General features: G+C 29.1%; 2 protein-coding genes across 2 annotated transcripts in view; both read right to left on the bottom strand.

Moving 5' to 3' along the window:
• Tnpo-SR (transportin 3) overlaps window positions 1-18,759 on the bottom strand; it is a 234,227-nt gene that overhangs the window by 138,246 nt on the left and 77,222 nt on the right. The gene's annotated exons all lie outside the window — the stretch shown is intronic.
• The window catches only part of LOC135950987 (sialin), a 35,965-nt gene continuing 23,856 nt past the window's right edge, over window positions 6,651-18,759 (bottom strand). Inside the window, exons 3-8 of the mRNA XM_065500532.1 lie at window positions 13,655-14,203; window positions 13,499-13,585; window positions 10,188-10,471; window positions 9,981-10,113; window positions 8,224-8,465; window positions 6,651-8,156 (exon numbers count right to left, since the gene is read on the bottom strand). Coding sequence (XP_065356604.1) covers window positions 7,968-8,156; window positions 8,224-8,465; window positions 9,981-10,113; window positions 10,188-10,471; window positions 13,499-13,585; window positions 13,655-14,203 — 1,484 coding nt within the window. The 3' untranslated portion in view covers window positions 6,651-7,967. The remainder of the gene's footprint in view (window positions 8,157-8,223; window positions 8,466-9,980; window positions 10,114-10,187; window positions 10,472-13,498; window positions 13,586-13,654; window positions 14,204-18,759) is intronic.

Genomic DNA, 18,759 nt, shown 5'->3' on the forward strand with positions numbered 1-18,759 from the left:
CTTATTCGCAATATTACAATAATACAATAATAGAAACCTAAAATAATAATTTGAGCAGATATATTAAAATCCAAACAATTATTTAACAATAATTGTTTGGATTGAAAGGTATAAAAACATATTTTGAGAAATATTAAAATAAAAACAAATTTTTACTTAAAATATATCCCTATTTACTTGTGTATGCGTTAACCTATTCGCAGGTATGTCCAACAAAATTAAATTTTTTCAACGACAGTTACAAATCTCCATTTTCAAATTTTTAAAAATTTTGTTAAAGAAATTTCAGAATTTTTTAATCATCACATTATGGTGATTCTAATATATCCTACAGTTTTTTCGTACCTTCGATTTTAGGGAAAAACTAATTTTTTGGCCACATTTTTGGCGAATGAGACCTATTTCCTTACTGTTATGAATTTTAAGTAAAACCTATAAAGAATCTTATAAGTCAGATCATTTTACACATTCTAAGAAAGTTTTACTAAAAGAGGACCCTTAAATCGTGAAGTTCAAAGTTAAAATTTTGCAATATTTGGAATTTCTAAATGAATGTTTCCGAAATATTATATATTTTTGGTTTATGAATCTTGAGATTTTATGAAATTTGAGAAAAATATACCTTAAGGTCTAACATTTACAATTACAGTGCTAAAATGGAAATTAACCCGTAAGAGCGCAAGTTAACAAATTTAGCATATGAAAAGAGCACAGTGGTGGCAACACTGTTAGCAACTCATTCATCTTAATAATTACGGGCTTAAAACAAAGAATGATGTGTTTAGTACGTTCAAAGTTGGTATGACCATCAACATCATCATCATAATCTTCATCGTCATTAGCTTCAGCATTAAAATCAGCATCATTGTTCTGCTCGTCCATCGTATGCATTGAACGCTCGAATGTATGAATTAAAAAAGAAACAGTTTTGCATAAATGAGGGTGGAAATTTATTTGGAACACACAAACGGACATTACCATACACCCATACAAATACATACTTACACACATACATATAGATACCCAGCAGTTAAGCAAGTAGTCAATGTATCCCTTAAAGACAGTAATTGTCACAAATTTCGTATCACTTGGCTGACTCCATTTTATATATTTTGGTCATTTGACACGTGTGTGCACTTTGTAGTGCAGAGAGAATAAAATTGGTTACTTTTTACATCCCAAGTATTCTAGCATGACGACAATTGACACTTAAGTGTCTCTTAGTAATCTGGAGTGTAGTCACTTTAAACGTTTTGTGAGTAATTCGTACAAACTGCTTTTATACAAATTGTGTTAATATCTCATACAGTTTATTTTTATGTTTGCTTAAGTATACTGATATCCCATGTAACATAGCATGAAGTCAATAGACACTTTAGTGTCTCTTAGTAACCTATGATGAAGTCACTTCAAACTTTTTTTTGTACTGCACTTTATTTTACCCACCAGAAGCATTGACTACTTTCGACCAGCTATCCGATAGTCACATTGTAATCAAAAACTCACTTGTTAAAATAACTAGTCAAATAGCTGATCAAGTAACCAGTTACAAAGCTAGTAAGGTAACTGACGCTATGTAGCCAGTATGTGAATCCAATGTGTTTCCTACTTTGGGCCAGCTATTAGACAGTCCCATTGTAATCAAAAAGAGACAATTGACCCCCTGCTTAGGACATGCCCGTGTTAAAATGACTAGTCACGTGGCTATTAACTAGTAACTAGCTCCCACCCTAAATGATGGATAAAATCACTAGTTTGGTACTGTCTCCTAGAACTGCTGGGATTAATAAATATATTTGAATGAGTGTGAGTTTGTCGTAAATAAATATAAAATAGCAAATGACAGAAACCTTAACAAATTGCTAAATAAATTCAGTGATATGGAAACAGAAATTCGGACAGTCAAAGAAAAAGCACGTTTTGAATAATTCTTTCGTTAGTTTTCCAATATTTTTTTTTTTTTGATGTTGGCGCACACGGACATGGGGAGGTTAACAATCCACACACTTGCATTAGTAGCGTTTAGCGTGTGCGTGCGTGTGAGGTGTTGTTTCAAAATTAGTCCGAAAAATGACCAGTTATAATTACAAGCAAGTTTCACAATGTCTGCTGCTCATTAGTTTGGTTGTTTGTGCACCCACCATCTTCCAATTTTGTTAGTATAAATCAAAAAAAAACTGTTTGGAGAATATTTGGTAGAGAAAAAGTCTTTGGTTCGACAGAGCGGATAACAAGTTGCATTTTGTCTTAGAAAATTTGAATTACAAAAATTTCATACAAAAACACAAGTTCCCTTTTGCAATAATAATTTCATGAAATACTGCTTCACAGTGTAGTTTATAGCTGATGGTCAGTTGTATGGTCCTTTATAATTTATTTTGTAAAATGTTTGTGTGTTTATTCATGTCTACCCAGCAAACACAAAATCAAATATTTTAAAATTACGGATTTTTTTGAATTGATATCAAATGTAATCAAACCAACACAGTATTGCGGGCAACATCTGTATGAGATCTAGGTGAAATCATGGACCAATATGACCCATTTTCAATAACAAACAAACAATATCAACAGAGAGTATTTGAGGGAAATTTCAGCCAGCTAGCTCCTTTAGTTTGGGCCTATCGTGTTTTCAACAGACAGACAGACAGATGGACATAGCTAGATCGTCTTATGAGGATCCAGAATATACTAAATATACTAACGTGATTCGGCGACAAATATTTTGATTTGTTACAAACCTGCATGTTTGCTGGGTTCATCTGCTTGATCTGCTTAAATGTTACGAATGTGTCTCTGTGTGCGTGTGAGTTTCATTGTTAATCCTAAACACGTTTCTTGTTTGATCCTGAATAATTTTAATTTGCAATTTTTCTTTTGCTAGTTTTCCCTTAAAAGTGAAACTGCATGTATTTTTGTAGTAGTTTTTCTTACTTTGATGTTTAATTTCATTCGTTAGTATGTGTTTTTGTTTTTAACCCCTCTATTGTTATAGCCACAGCTCTTGTTAACCTTTGAACTATTTACAAGTAAATATTTGCAATTATATTTTCCCCTCTCTCTCTCTCTCCACTAAGTAATTTTACATCTTTATTATGCCGTTTTCGATTTTCTAGCCGCTCTAATCATTACTGCAATTTTTTTTAGGTTATGCGTGTGTATGAGTGAATTGTGTTGCTTTCCTTTTTACAGGAAATTGTCCTGTAATTGTGCATCTCTGTTTATTGGTGTGTAAAATGAAAACGTGCAGAGTTTGTTTTTCTAGATTTCTGGTTTTAATCATGTGTAACTCAATATTTTAGTCTGAATATAATTAAAATAATTATTGGCAAGTAGAGATGGCAAATGGGTATTCCAGAATCCACAGTAACATATTAAAAAAAAACAACTAAGAAATTCATAATCATGTCAATATCCACCACACAATTTAACATACGTATGTTCAATAGAATGGACACCGATTTGCTTACTGACCAATAATTATTTTCAAACTTGAATTTGGAAAAAAATGTATGACTTAAAAATGGAGGATCTTTAAAATGTTTAGCTTTTATTTTAAAATATTTGTACAATATACATAAATTTATTCAGATTATTATCCATTGTTAGCTACAACCTTTTCCCATCTTTCTGGCAACATATGGATTCCGATCCAAAAGAACAGCTCACCTTCTGTGGCCAAGATCGAATCAAGCCAATTTTAGATACTCTGTTCTGAAGTGAAGCATATCCCAGAGAAGCATATCTGAATCGATCGAAACAAATAGTAGTCGGGCGGGGTACGATCTGGACTATAAAGCGTGTGAGGCAAAACTTCCCAACCACTTCATTCTAAATATTTTTTAACAGGTATTGCAATATGTTGACGACCATTGTCATGGTGGAATATTACGGTTTCATGTCTGGCGGCATATTCTGGGCGTTTTTCCGTCAATGCTAGGTACAGGTATCAGAGGGTCTGGCCAGATTTCAGCAGCTCATAATTGACACTTTTGCTCACACCAAATGCAGAGAATTTCCTTAGTACCATGGATATTTGGCTTTAGTGTCGATTCTGCTGTTGGCCAGGCTTCACATATGATATCTTACGCTTCAGGAATGGATCCATTTTTGATCGCAAGTCATGTTTTTGTGTAAAAATTATTTTCTTTTAATAATACATAAGACACACAAAATCGTTTTCATTGTTTCAATTCGTATGATACCAAATTTCCCTGCTTTTGGATGAATCCAGCTGCTTGTAAACGTTTTGAGTTTGCTGATTGAGTAGCTCCCAATGATTCTGAATGCTCTTGTTGAGTTAGACAACAATTTTTATTTTTTTGGAATTGGTTTTATTAAATTTAAAATTTTTTTTTTAAATTTTTTAAAATTTGGTTTTGTTTTTTCATTTTTTTTTTAATATTTAGCGAAAAAAACTTTTGGTGAAAAAAAAATTCGAGTTAAAATTTTTTTTTTCGATTTTGACCCATTGTAGGTCCAACTTACTATGGTCTTATATACGTCGTTGCAAAGGTCTTTGAAATTTATATCATTAGATATACATATTGTCTATATTAATGACTTAGTAATCCAGATATAGGTCAGAAAATAGGTCAAAAATCAAGGTTGTCCTGGTTTTTTCTTTATATCTCAGCCATTTGTGGACCGATTTTCTCGATTTTAAATATCAACCAAGCCGAAAGAATTCAGGAGATATTGATGTATTTGGGGGCTTCGGAAAGTTGATTTCAACAGACAGACGGACAGACAAGCGGACATGGCTTAATCGACTCCGCTATCTATAAGGATCCAGAATATACATATATACTTTATAGGGTCGGAAATGAAAAATGTAGAAATTACAAACGTAATGACAATCTTATATATGTATATCCTTCTCACGAAGGTGAAGGGTATAATAAACAATGGTAAAATGCTCTCCTAAAAGCACGTTCACATTCTTGAAGAATTTTACGAAAAAAAAGGTAACCACTAAAATATCGATATTTCTCTTTCCATTGAACAGATATTCATTTAAATAAACAAGCTATAATATCATTATTATATGGTTGACGTTGTTTACTCTTATGAAAGTCATTTAAGATCAAATAAATAATTGCTGAAAATAGTGGTTACGTTTTTGTCGTCTAATTTATTTGATCAATGTGAACGTAACTTAACTCTTATGAAAACGGTTTAACTACCACAATAAATTATTTTTTTTCTATTTAAAATACCGATTACTAGGTATTTCGATAACATTTTATACATAACCATTTATATATTGGTGAACTACCCTGTTATACTTTAAGAAGAATCAATGGTTTAGTTATTGGGAATTTAATAGCGAAGATAATAACCTAATTACCACCGAGTGTTTCAGAAATAGTACATAAAATTGTAATGTTGTAGCTCAGACATAAACCAACATTATTATAACAACTGCTAGAACAACGGTTCATTTGTGCAGCTCACATGAGCAAAACCATTTTTTTATCCACGGCAGCTCAAAAATTAATCTGCTTCAAAGTCGGCTGTCAAGCACCCAATGTAAAATTGCCATTAGTGCTTGAAGATTACTGAAGACCTAGGAGATGCGATGGAATATATGAGCATAAGAATCGCATGTGTTTGTGTGAAGTGAACGATTTGAAGTTATTTTCTGTAGCAGAGCTTATTTTTTGAGGAAAACATACTCAGCGGAATTAACCCTCTGCAACTGATGTCGTAGTCTGACAGACACCGCATTTTGCTAATTTTGCGTACCTTCGTGAAAGTAAACTTAAATAAATGAGTTTAAAAGTAAGGGGTCTGATAGACCCCACATCAGTTATATTGTAAAAATTACTCCAAGTCTGTTGCAGAGGGTTAAATTAGTTTTTTGTTTTGCAAAAGCAAATTACTAGCTACCTAACTGGTTCCTTGATCAGCTTTCAAACTAGTTATTTTAACAAGTATACGATTGCTTATTGACCTCAAATGGTCAGTTAAAAAACATCTCATAGACAGTCCAATAACCGATTGCTTGTAAACAAATCTTCTTCCGACAACTCTCCAATAGATTAAAAATAATTACTTTCTAAAGTGTAGTACAAAATAAACGACTACAGTTTAGGTTACTTAGAGACACTTAAGTGTCAATTGTCTTCGCGCTAGATTACATGGGATGTATATAGAACCAACTGACTTCTCTCTACTCTACAAAGAGCACATACGTGTCAAATAACAAATATTACATATATAAATTATTATATACAAGAATAAACTTTCGCGTGTTGTTCTATTATTGTTGTCCAAACAATTTTGTAAATTAATTGGATCTCATCTAATCTTCGTTTTATTTAACCTTCGCTTTACCAATACCCACCCGGATGACCTTTACGGATTTAGTAGTTTAATATTTTTTTTAATTTTGTTTCGATTTAAATGAAATTAAGACTCACAGAACAAATTTTAGAGTTCCGTACAATTTATTAAAATCATTTTAAATTTTTATAAGGTTTTTTTGATTTTTTAAAATTTTGTTCGTAGCATATATGTGTAAAAGTATAGTACCACCCGGGTGGGTATTGGTAAACCATGTACATAAAAAACCTTTGGTAAAGCGAAGGTTAAATTTATAAACCTTCTCTCATTATTTAATAAATATATTGTAGAATACAAATCAATTTTTTGTGGTTTATTTAACTTTATTTTTGACACAGCATTCAAATAACTCTATAATTACATAAAATTATAATTAATTGTAAAGTAAAATATTTAAATTAAACGTATACACAATTATTACGTACATACATATAAGTTTAACATTTTAAAAGTACCTAAAGATTGATTTAAACAAAATAAAAACTAAAAATATTTAATTACATATAATATTGTATTAATTTACGTATGTATTAGTAAAATTTTAATTATTATAAACTAAAAATAAAGATGAAGAAAATGCTACCAAAAATAGCAATTATTAATAAAAAATTTTGAACAACAAGTATTTTAACATAAAAAAACTGATTGCTATTATTTAATTACTACAAAGAAAATAAGTAGTAATTTGTTTACATATATTGAAAATTAAATAGAAAAGTAAACAGAAAAAAGCATGAAACATTTTCATACTGTAATTGTTTTAAATTACTAGTTAATGGTTTTTCAGATTGAGGCAAATATTTGAAATCAAAAACGTAGTTTATATTATTAATCCTTTGAATTACTGCTTGAGTTTGGGCTGCATCGAAGTTGAAATTATAATTATGAGTATTGAATTATTTAAAAGGATTATTGTTTCAAAACAAATTTGTTTTTTGTTATATTCGCAATTAACAAAATCGGTTGTTGGTAACTTTTCAATTAAAAAATTAATTGCACATTTATCGTAATATTGTTAATATGTTTCTGCTTTTTTCAGTTTACCAAATACAGAATTATTTTCCTTAAGTTAATTTAAAAAAAGAAAAATTTTATGAACTAAAACAATTCTAATTTTTAGAAAATATATTTTACTTTACACTAATAATAAAAAAATAAGGTTGTAATATAATAAAAATAAAGAAAACTTTTTAAAATGAAAATGATTTGCCAAAAAAAGAGAGATTCCCTCGGCATTTTTGTTTAAGTAAATGTCTAAAACTAAATTTAAATTAATTTGTAGTGAAATGTTACTAAAAAATAATGTCTTTAATATTAAAAAAAAAAAGTATTTCCCTTTTCATATACATATTTAAGGCAAGTATTTTTCTTTAATATTTATGTATGTATAGCGTTTTTTAAGTAGTTTCTAAGGTGGGTTTTTGTGTGAAAGACTTGGTTTTTAAGTATAAACTTAGATATTTCTTTTTACAGTTTTTTTTTCATTAAATTGTTGCTAATATATTATTAATTTTTTTTAAGGTTTTGTTTTTTTTTGAAAATATTACTTAATTAAAAAAACTAATGTTTAGTATAATACATTAAAAAAAAAACAAGATAAAACAGTTTTTTGCTTAAAATTAATTTGTAATCTTTTCATTCTTTAAAGGTACACCTTCCTCCGCATGTACATCGGAAACTTTTTTGCGCTCGGGAGGATTATTCCAGGGCTGTAATTCACCACTGCCTAGAACGACATACACCACAGCACCTGAAATATAAGTAGCTGCCAAAATCCAAAATACAATTTGCCATTGATGATAAGATTTCTAAAAAAAATAAATAAAATAAATGAATAAGAATATTTAACATAAAAAACTTTGTTATTAAACTTACATCTTCATATGTTAAAGCTCCCACCATCCATGTTGATAGGAAACCTCCAAATGAGGAGAGAGTATTTGCTAAACCAAATATGGTGCCACTGAAATTGGGTGCAATATCCAAACCATTGCCCAAATAGCCGGGAGTAACTGCTCCATGGGTAAACAAGGCCAAAGTGAATATTGTAACTGACCAGAACGCATTACTGCCTAAGAATACTTGAGCTACCATCAATAGACCGGGACCGGTTAGAGCTTTAAATAGAACGATTAAAAGAAATTTAAAAAATGTATTCCAATTAATAGCTAGAAATGGAAATCTAAAACACTTGTTCGAAAACTTATTCATTCGTTCTTTTTAATTTGTAGAGTAACACATTCTCATTAGATTTGTTAATTGTTTTCGTCCTTACAGCCGCCACCAAAATTTCAAAATAGCTGATCAGATTCTAGCAAGAAATAAATGGTCAATTCACAAGGTCTCAAATAACTTACATACATGATTCATAATACTATATTTTGGGAATTATCCAGGCTCGGTTGCTATTTAATCAATAATTCCAAAAATGGCCTATTTTTTAACCTATTTTTTATCTACATATGTATATCTGGATCACTAAGTCATTAATATAGACAAAATGGATATACAATAATATATATATCAAAGACCTTTGCAACGGCGTATATAAGGTCAAAGTAATTCGGACCTACAATGGTTCAAAATCGGGAAAAATATTTTTTACCCCGAATTTTTACCAAGCTAAATTTTGTTTTTATAAAATTTTGTTCATAATTAAATATAAAAAAATAATTTTTTCACTAATAAATTTAAAAAAAAAATTGGAGTAAAATATTTTTTTTAAATTTTGTTTACCTAAAAATATTGTTACGAAATTGTACATGAATTCAAATGTAACGATTTTACGGCTGATTTAAAAGTAGCAGAAAAGTAGCTGTGCTGTAATAGCAAACTGTAACATATCTGTGGGCATTATTAACATTGAATAAAAGCTTTCAGTTGACCATTGATCGTAAGTTGGCAACGCTGTTTGCTGCGACCGTATATTCGAATTCGAATATTCAGTTAAAGAACATTGTAGAAAGTACACCACAGATGGCGTATGTATTAGAAAGCTCTAGACAGTTAAAGAGCAATCTAGAGTGCAGATGGCAGTGTTATAAATAGTGGCAGAGGTTGCAGTCGTTAGTGAGTTTATCAGAGACGCTTTTCGAATAAACATCAACTGTGTTGTGCTGTGTTTTTCAAGTGGATTCATGTACATTATAAAGTGGGTCTGTATTTCTGCGAATTTATAAACGTGTATAAAAAAAACATTGAGTGACTATTTAATTCTGTTGTTGTACATTTTAAATAAATAAAGTGTTGTTACAATTTTCAAACTACTAAACGGCTTTTATTTGCAATCAAAAGTATCCGGTTTATTTAAAGGAAATAAACCAACGTTTTGAAAAGGTTAAAACGTAACAATATTAAACATTTTTATTTTATAGTTTAATTTGGTATACCCTTCACCAACTTATACTTTAAAATAAGATTCGGTACAGCACAGAATATAGCTCTCTTACTTATTATTATTTACGTTGTCAGATAACTTTTGTCTCTTAATCGAAAATACACCCCTCCCTTTTACACTTAGCTACCCCTTTAAAGGTCGACTTTGGAAAGAATACTAAAGACTTTTCAGATTCAGATGTTTTAGAACACAAATATCGAATATTAAAATTCGAATATTTTCCTTTCAAACTCACCGAAAGCAGTAAATATTTTTCTCGTTGCTGTTGTACTCAAGGTACCCTTCTTGCGCAGATAATCGGCAAATACTGATGAACTCAATGCCATAACATATTTACCCAGATAAGGCAGGGACGAATATAGACCATTCTGCAGAAAAAAAAAATAATAAATCATATATTAATTAACTTTCACATCTCAATGTCACAACTTTCACTACTCACCTTTTTAATATCAAAATGCAATATTTGTTTCATAAATGTGGGCAATTGATTGATGACGGTAAAGAAACCAAACACTGCTAAGCCATGTGTTATGATAATGGCCCAGACAGCGGGCGAACACAACATATCACCCCAGGGCACATAGCTGGGACGTTTCTTAGAGGTCGATGTACCAATGGCTTCTTCAATTTCCCGTCTTTCCTCCGCCGAAATGCGAGGATGCGTAGCTGGGGTTTCGTAGACAAATGTGAACCAACAGATCGACCACAAAAGACCAACAGCACCTGGTAACAAGAAAAATATATTGTAAATTTAATATATGTATTTGTATTTACTGTTAAGTATTTAGCAAAATTATTATTATTTTGTATTTATTGTTATTGCTTGTAAATCATTTTGTAATCAGTTAGACGATTTTCCGCGTGTATAATTTATGACCAAGATGTGTGTTTCTGAGTAATTTCTATGTCATTTAGTACGTGTTTAAATTGCAGTATTGAATTGTATGCAATTTTTTGTTTTGTATTTTTTGTCATTAGTTAGTTAGTTACATTTTTATCTATCCTTGTGAATTTTTTTCAAATTTGTGGGAGATTTCATGAGACATTTTTAGAATTTATTAATGTGATTTCAAAAACAAACAAAATATCTATGTAATTTCATTGTCATATATGGAATAATCATTATCATTATACACATTACCATAAATCTATAAATAACACTGTGCTACAACGATAAATACGCACATGGAGACTAAGTTAGTAGAAATGGTTGTATACTTAATTACCCCATTGTTGTTAACGCAGTTTGTTTTTAATAGGCTTGAGATTCTTCAAAAGTTATGAAAATAAAATCCATAGGGCTCGAATTTCGTACGTGATTTCTCTTAGAATCCTCAGAATGAAAATATCGAAAAGTAGCATAAAGTCCTTTGTGAATTCGAAATAATTTAGGATCAGGTGTGTCTAATTTATACCTTTCATCATGAGTGGAAAGGGTATTTATACTAAGTTTGTCATTCCGTTTGTAATTTCTACATTTTTCATTTTCGACCCCACAAATTTTATATATTCTGGATAGTTATAGATAGCGAAGTCGGTATAACCATGATCATGGTTATACCGAAATTGTACTACAAATTACAGAGATATAAGGAAAAAACAAGGACAATCTCGATTTTTGACCTATTTTTTATCTATATCTCGAATACTAAGTTATTAATATAGACAATATGGATATCTAATGACAGATATTTAAAAGACCTTTGCAACGATGTATATAAGACCACAGTAAGTCGGACCTACAATGGGTAAAAATCGGGAATATTATTCTTTAACCCAAATTTTATTTTACCAAAAATTATTTTGTTGTCATAAAATTCACTAACAAATTATAAATTAAAAAAAAAAATATTAAATTTAAAAAATAAAATTGAATAGAAAAATAAAAATTTTCAAATTTTGTTTACATAAAAATATTTAAAATTTTTACTTTTAAAGTATAATTTGTTGAAGAGTATATAAGATTCGGCACAGCCGAATATATCTCTCTTACTGGTTTTATTCTAGGTTCATTATTATAGAAAATTCAAAAAGTACCAAGAGGAGAACGAAAAATCATAATTAATTCTCTCTATTTGTACCTTTTCAGGTCCCGAATCCTTGATTCTTAATTGACTTAATATTAAACTTAAATTTTAATTTAATATTAAAAAGGTACCATTTGAAGGAAAAGTACCAATTTTCCTCTTTCACTCCATTATGGAGAAATTGTTTGTGACACAGATATGTTTACTTTTTACGGATTTGGTATTCAAGTACCAATTAACACCATGTTTAAAATGTAATCAAAATTGGCTTAATAATTGTGTTACCCATTTTTGGTACTTTTTTTCTTCTAGTGAATCGTACCAACAATAAATAAAAATAATCGAATATTAAAAAATTATCCAAATTTATCCCATATCGTTTAAGCTGAGAGATGATGAATCAGTCAGTAAGTCAATCACTCAGTAATATTACCCTTTTATATAAAATATACAGATTGTGACCACTTTGACTGGCAATACTATAAGTCTTACGACTCTGTTCTCCAACAATTCAAAGATTGCTTAATATTAGATTAGAAATAAGTTTAGATAATCTAAACTAATCTAAAACAAAGATTTCCTTATAGTCGAAGACGTAGAGTATTAAATAAAATATTAATAAAATTAAAAGCTTTTCTTTTACTATTTAACCAAATGCCTCTATGACTAATAAGTAGCTCCCTTCAATTTCAACAAGTCATAATTTTAATTAGCTTTGTTAGTTTTCTTTGTTACAAAATTATTACATCATTGTATTTATTCATTTAAATATTTGATGTGCACTTTGCATCCATGATTGTTTTCCCTTTAAAACCCACACAATTCTACAATTATACAAATGTTATAGAATTGATATAAATTAAATTATAATAAATTAGACTCAGTGAAATTGATTAAGTATTCACACCATAATTTAATTATATGTATTTATATTTGTTTTTTAAAGTGGAAAGGTTAATAACCCTCTAAATTTGTATAGCAGCTGACAAAACTCTGTTTGGTAGGAATTATGGGCAAATTAGAAATGGAACTACATAAATATTCCATTAAAAAGTCATTATATTGAGATGACACAATTTTCTCTTGATAAGAGATCTCTAAATTAAAACAGCCTAAATGTAGGCTTTACAATTTTATTATTAAAATCTAACTATAGAAATCAAGATACTAGGAGAGTTTGTTTAAATGAATTCTTACTCATAGGTTATTTACTTGTACATGATAAGAATATCAAGGAAAAAAATCGCAATCAATATCTGGTCAGATTGCAACAGAGAGAGCAATAGGCTAATATGGTATTATAATCTTTATGACTTCCACTGTATCAAATGTTTTAAAAAAATAGTCAATTTATCGAAGAATTTTTAAATGTTCACAAGTTTTTATGGAAACCAGAGCAGGATCAATATTAAAATGTCCAATACAAAACGAAATAAGTTAATATTAGATCTGAGACTTGTTAAAACTGGACTCATTCTTCACCACCCAGTAAACAGTCACGTGTCTAGTTTAAAGTAAACTCCCTTGCCTCTTGAAGACATATTCTGTTCCATTTAAGTCAATTGCAAATAGCATTATGTACGTCCTAAGCAATTTGCATTGGAAACGTAACAAATATTAATTAAACTAAATCAATATTCAATTAAGCAAATTACAATAAATAGAAAATAAATTACAAACAAACAAAAGTGATTTTAAATTAAATGCCACAAGCTATACTTACCAGTCAAATAGAAAACACTAGCCCAGCCGGAAACCGAAATGAGATAACCACAAACTGGCATAGTTATAGCTGCACCCAAAGAGGAAGCTAAAAATGCAAAAAACCCACAAACTTTCAATTAAAATTTCTAACAAATTTTAAAAGTATTGTACATACCCATCATATTGGACATAAATCTAGATCTTTCCATTGGTGGTATCCAAACAGCGGCCAAAGGATGAATGGCCGGCCAAGAAGCGCCCAACATAAAACCCAAAACTACACGTACTACTATCAGCACTACATAATTCAAATGAGCTGCCAGCGGTGTTATCAAAGTCAATAAACTGGCCCATAACATGGAGTGACCAAATACCCGACGACCACCAATCAATTCAGCCAATCGACCACCCGGCAACTCTGTCAGTATGTAACCCCAGAAAAAGCAACCGAGTACAAAGTTCTGTTGATATGAATCCCATGGAAATTTTTCATCATTTTTATCATCAACTATTGCATTCAAATCTTTAGCTGTCATTGCCGCAGCTGATGACGTTGAGTTGTCTAAAAACGTTGTTACTGTTGGGCCTGTTGTATTGGAGATTGTGAGATTTTCGGGTTTAACCATTTCTACTATGGCAATAGTTAGATTTACACGCAGGGCATAGTTCAGCATAAAGCCGAACATGGTTAAAATGTTTAAGACCTGGCGACATGATAAGAAATCTGAAAGAAGAAGAAAATGAAAACATGAATTTCAATTGAAAATTAAGAGTATATTAAGAAAATTCTGAAATACAATTGGAAATTTTTGAAATACAAACTGAAAATAGGTATTTGTTGGATTTGCAAATGATTCCAAACCTGAAGAAAATCCTAAATTCGAAAAATAGAGTGGATAATGGAGCAATTCGTAGCCTAATTCATGGAGACGTCCGTTAACGAAAATTATACTCGAAAAAGCTCTGTTATGAAAGAGTAAAATTTTATATCAATAAAGATCTGGCATATTTTATTGATAAAGCTACAGTTTATTAAGAAACAAATTGTAAAAGATTATCTCAGGTTTGCATTTAAGAAAGTTTAAACATGCGATCAAAATTTAAACTAAGTTTAACCAGAAATTGCTATATATAAATACAAATATCAAACCAGACGAGTTTGACAACCCTTATATACATTTCAAAACAGCCAGTATTAAACAAATCTTAAGGTCACATTTACAATCGCATGGCTGAAATGAAATTAATTATATTTTCCTACAGATAATGCTCGGCTATTTATTAAAATGTAATCAAATGCATTCAATTGTCATTCAATAACATTATAAAAATAAAATTTCTTTCTTTGTTACAACTGTATACAAACAAAATTTTGCTTTAAAAAGAAACAACATCATCCATTCATTCTTTAATATATTTGAATAAAGAAATTTTAATTTACCACAATAATAAACCACCAACAAAATAATCATTAAGAAAAGGAACTTCAATTTAATGGCTTTTTTAACCCAACAATAGAAAGACTCACTTTATCGTGCCCACAGCCAGACAAAAGTCACAAGACAAATTCTTACAGCCAGCGAAGCAGACTTGCAGACCAATTAATAAATGTGACTTTATTGAAATATCTTTTAGGTTTTGTCAGTTTTGTTTATATGAGCCGTGTTTAAAAAACGGTCATTAACCTTTTTAAGGAGTTAAAGTTTTGCTTAAATTTCAATCAATTCTTTATAAACTTAGTAATTTTGGTTTTGATAATTAATTATTTTGTAAGGCTGGCTAAAGTGTTATTCTTTGGAATACAAGAAAATTAAGAAATTATTGTAATTTATAATTGAAATTTGTATAAAAACCTAATTTAGGTGAATTTGTACGTTAATTTTTAATACAAACATTTGCATTAATAAAGTGATAATTTATAAATTGGCCTTTATTAAGTTGTTAATCAATGGTGATATTTGTAAATAGTAAATATTTATAGGAAGTAATGAATAAATTAAGAAATGTAACAATTGAAAAGATTTTATCAATGATTTTCATAATTTACAAAAGCTGTTAAGTGTAAACTTACAATATCAATTAACACTGTCAACTACCAGACTAATAGTTAAACTACAATACCAACATAGTTAGCATTCAAACTACTTAGTATGAATTTCGAAAAATGGAAAAAACCATTACCTTTTGTTACAAAAAATTATCAAATCAAATAATTACAAAATTCACATACATTTTTTTCAAAACATTAGATAAAGTTTTTCAAACTTTTTGCTTGAAATGTAAGCATTTGCTTACTTTTGAGTTCCTTTGATTTAAATTTTAGCCAAGTACAATCATAGCTACCCTAATATCCAAAACTACAAATACTAAACGTATTTCCTTTAATTTTTTTTAAAGGATTTTAAAAACAAAAATTCCAATATTCGAATTAAGATCATTTACCTCTACAAACGCGCCCACATTTTTAACAAATTTTAATACTAAATCAAAATATTAGATATTTTCATTTCTCTTTTTTCATAAGTTTCGACTCACATGGTAAATGACAAAAAAATTCCCAATTTCTTGCTATAAAAAGTCTAATAAAATTGGCAAAATGACAAAAATGTTTTTTAAAAGAAAACTAATAAAGAAAGGAAAATCAAATAATATTAAATAATGTATTCAAAACGAATTTTGAAATACAGTACAATAAAATATAAACAGTTTTTGAAAATGTTGTTTCGAGAAAATGAAATAAAATTTTGATTTAATATTTATGGGTTAAATACCGAAGGTTATGGTCACATATTTTTTTTTTTTTTTGATTTCGTAATTTTCGTACTGTGGAATTTAAAATGATTTAAAAAAAAAATTGTTGCGTCAGTATAATGTTGATGTTGTAATGGGTCTGCTGTTGTCCAAAGTTTTTTTCCTAGAGAAACAACTTTCTGTTGACAATATTGGACCGTGGTAACGTAGCACCAATAAAATCTGTGTTGGTCTACACTAAAATAATTTTTTTTTAATTTTTGAATAGTCTATTTTTCGACTTTCAGTTAGTTGACCTTTCGTCAACCGATTCTGATATATTTCAAGCCAATTTTTTGAGATTTTTATCTTGAAGATGAAGTTTTTTGATTTTATATGTTCACAATTTTTGTTCTTTATGACAATTTACTTTGCCTCAGATAGTAAATCATAATTCCGAACTGTTTGAGCCTGAGAAAATGATCACTTTTTTGTAAAAATGACACCGAGGTCCCAAATCTTTGGGGGCCCATAAAAAAAGAGCATGACTTTGAGCAAAACTGAGAGACACGGGTCTTTTTTTTGGCCTTTTATTATGTACTGTTGTCCGTATATGGTAATTTTTTTTCGTGTTGCACTGTGTTAGTGTGCAAATGAGCTAAGTCCGATTTTCAAGAAAATTGAGATTTCAATACAAATCTATAGAATATGGAAAAATACACAATTTAAATGTTTACAGTTCTGTATTGTTGTTGTCATTTTGTAAAATGGAAAAGGGACAAGTCCATTGTTTTACAGTCAAATTGAATTGAATAAAATGTTTAAAATAACCTAAAATTCTAAAGTTATTGCCAAACAAATTATTTTTTGTAAATTCGAGCACTAACTAATCCTAACGCAGTCATTACTAAATCGTTTTCGAAATTTTTAAAAGATATAAAGAAAAAATCCTTTGGACTTAATTTCTTAGTTCTTACATCAAACCTGTTGAATTCATTGCTTTAAGAATTAATTCCTTATGGAACCAGTAAATTTGTCTTCTTCATTGTACTGATTTACCAAATTTTTTTCAATTCAAATCTATTACAAAAAGGATTTACGAAATACTTTTGCTAAAGGTATTTATAGACGGCAATACTGAGTATTAATATTTGTCAAAAATTCAAGTATCATAATACAATTTTATCATCTAAACAAAATTTGTATTAGATTTTCAAAAAATACGAATGATTTTTTTGATTTACGGTCGGTATTCAAAATGAAAATAAAGATTTCAGAAAAATATCAATCAACAAAGATATTAAATATTTGTAATACTATCGTGTAAATAATAAATATTTTTTCGAAACGATTTTTTGAAATACCGAATGATTTCAATATTTTAAATTTGAAAAGTGTTAATACTCAGTATTACCGTCTATAAATACCTTAAGTATGGATGGAACTTTATTAGAAACCATACCAGTTACAGATTTGATAAATATTGAAAATCGAAGATATTACAATGTGATTGGCCTCTCCTAAAAAATTTACATAAAAGGACTTACAACATTTACACACTAAGCTAGCGATCTGAATATACATAACTATAATTTGTCCCTTCTTAAGTGTAGGGCATCATTAAATTTCCCAAAGAAAATTCATACATATTTGATTTTCTTTATTAACACACGTTTCATTCAACCATTACTGACGTAAAACATGGAAAGTTTTGATGAAAATGTGCGTCAAAATCACTAAAGCAAATAAATATTTATAAAATATTTAAGTATTTTTTTTTATTAATTTACTTATGTATTTTGCTATTGTTTATGTTTGCCTGTCGTTCTTTAAAGAAATACGAAATGATATTTGTATTTTCAAGGCCAATATGAAATACATTCACAGAATAGTTATTTCTACAGACGTACATAAATTTGAATAGACAATATTTTGACTTTGTCATAGGCTCAGAGGTGGAAATGAAAAGTTTATTTGTTAAGTAAAAACATAAGATAGTTTTGAAAATAATTGTATTTATTAATAAAAATCTTACATATATTTATTATTTTATTAATATAAGTGCTGGTTCACACAATTCAAGTTTACTTGCTCATCTCTTGAGTTTGTAGAGAGGAGCGGAGATTGTAAAGATTTTCCTCTCTCTCTTCTATAAACTCAAGATTTGCTCAAGTAAATTTGACGTGTGTGAACCAGCTCTAACCGAAAAAATGGTTAATGTCACGTACATTATATTTATTTGTATTAATAATTATTAACTAATTATAATTAGTGTAATTTCGAGCTTTTATTTGTTAAATTAGATTATTACATACTCAATCCACATTATATTTATTTGCTTTAAAAAAAAACTCCACAAAGTAAATATTTGTCAATAGAATTACATATTACACCTTTATCAGCGTAAACAATATTAAATGCCAGCTAAATAATCATAACAATGGTAAATGTTTGCACTTCCCAAATTATTATAACGACAAATACATAATGAAGGTCTTGTTTATTTGGACAAATATTTGTATGTACACACAAATATTTGTCTAAATATTA

Source organism: Calliphora vicina, chromosome 2 (assembly GCF_958450345.1).
Source record: "Calliphora vicina chromosome 2, idCalVici1.1, whole genome shotgun sequence".
NCBI classification, from domain to species: Eukaryota; Metazoa; Arthropoda; class Insecta; order Diptera; family Calliphoridae; genus Calliphora; species Calliphora vicina.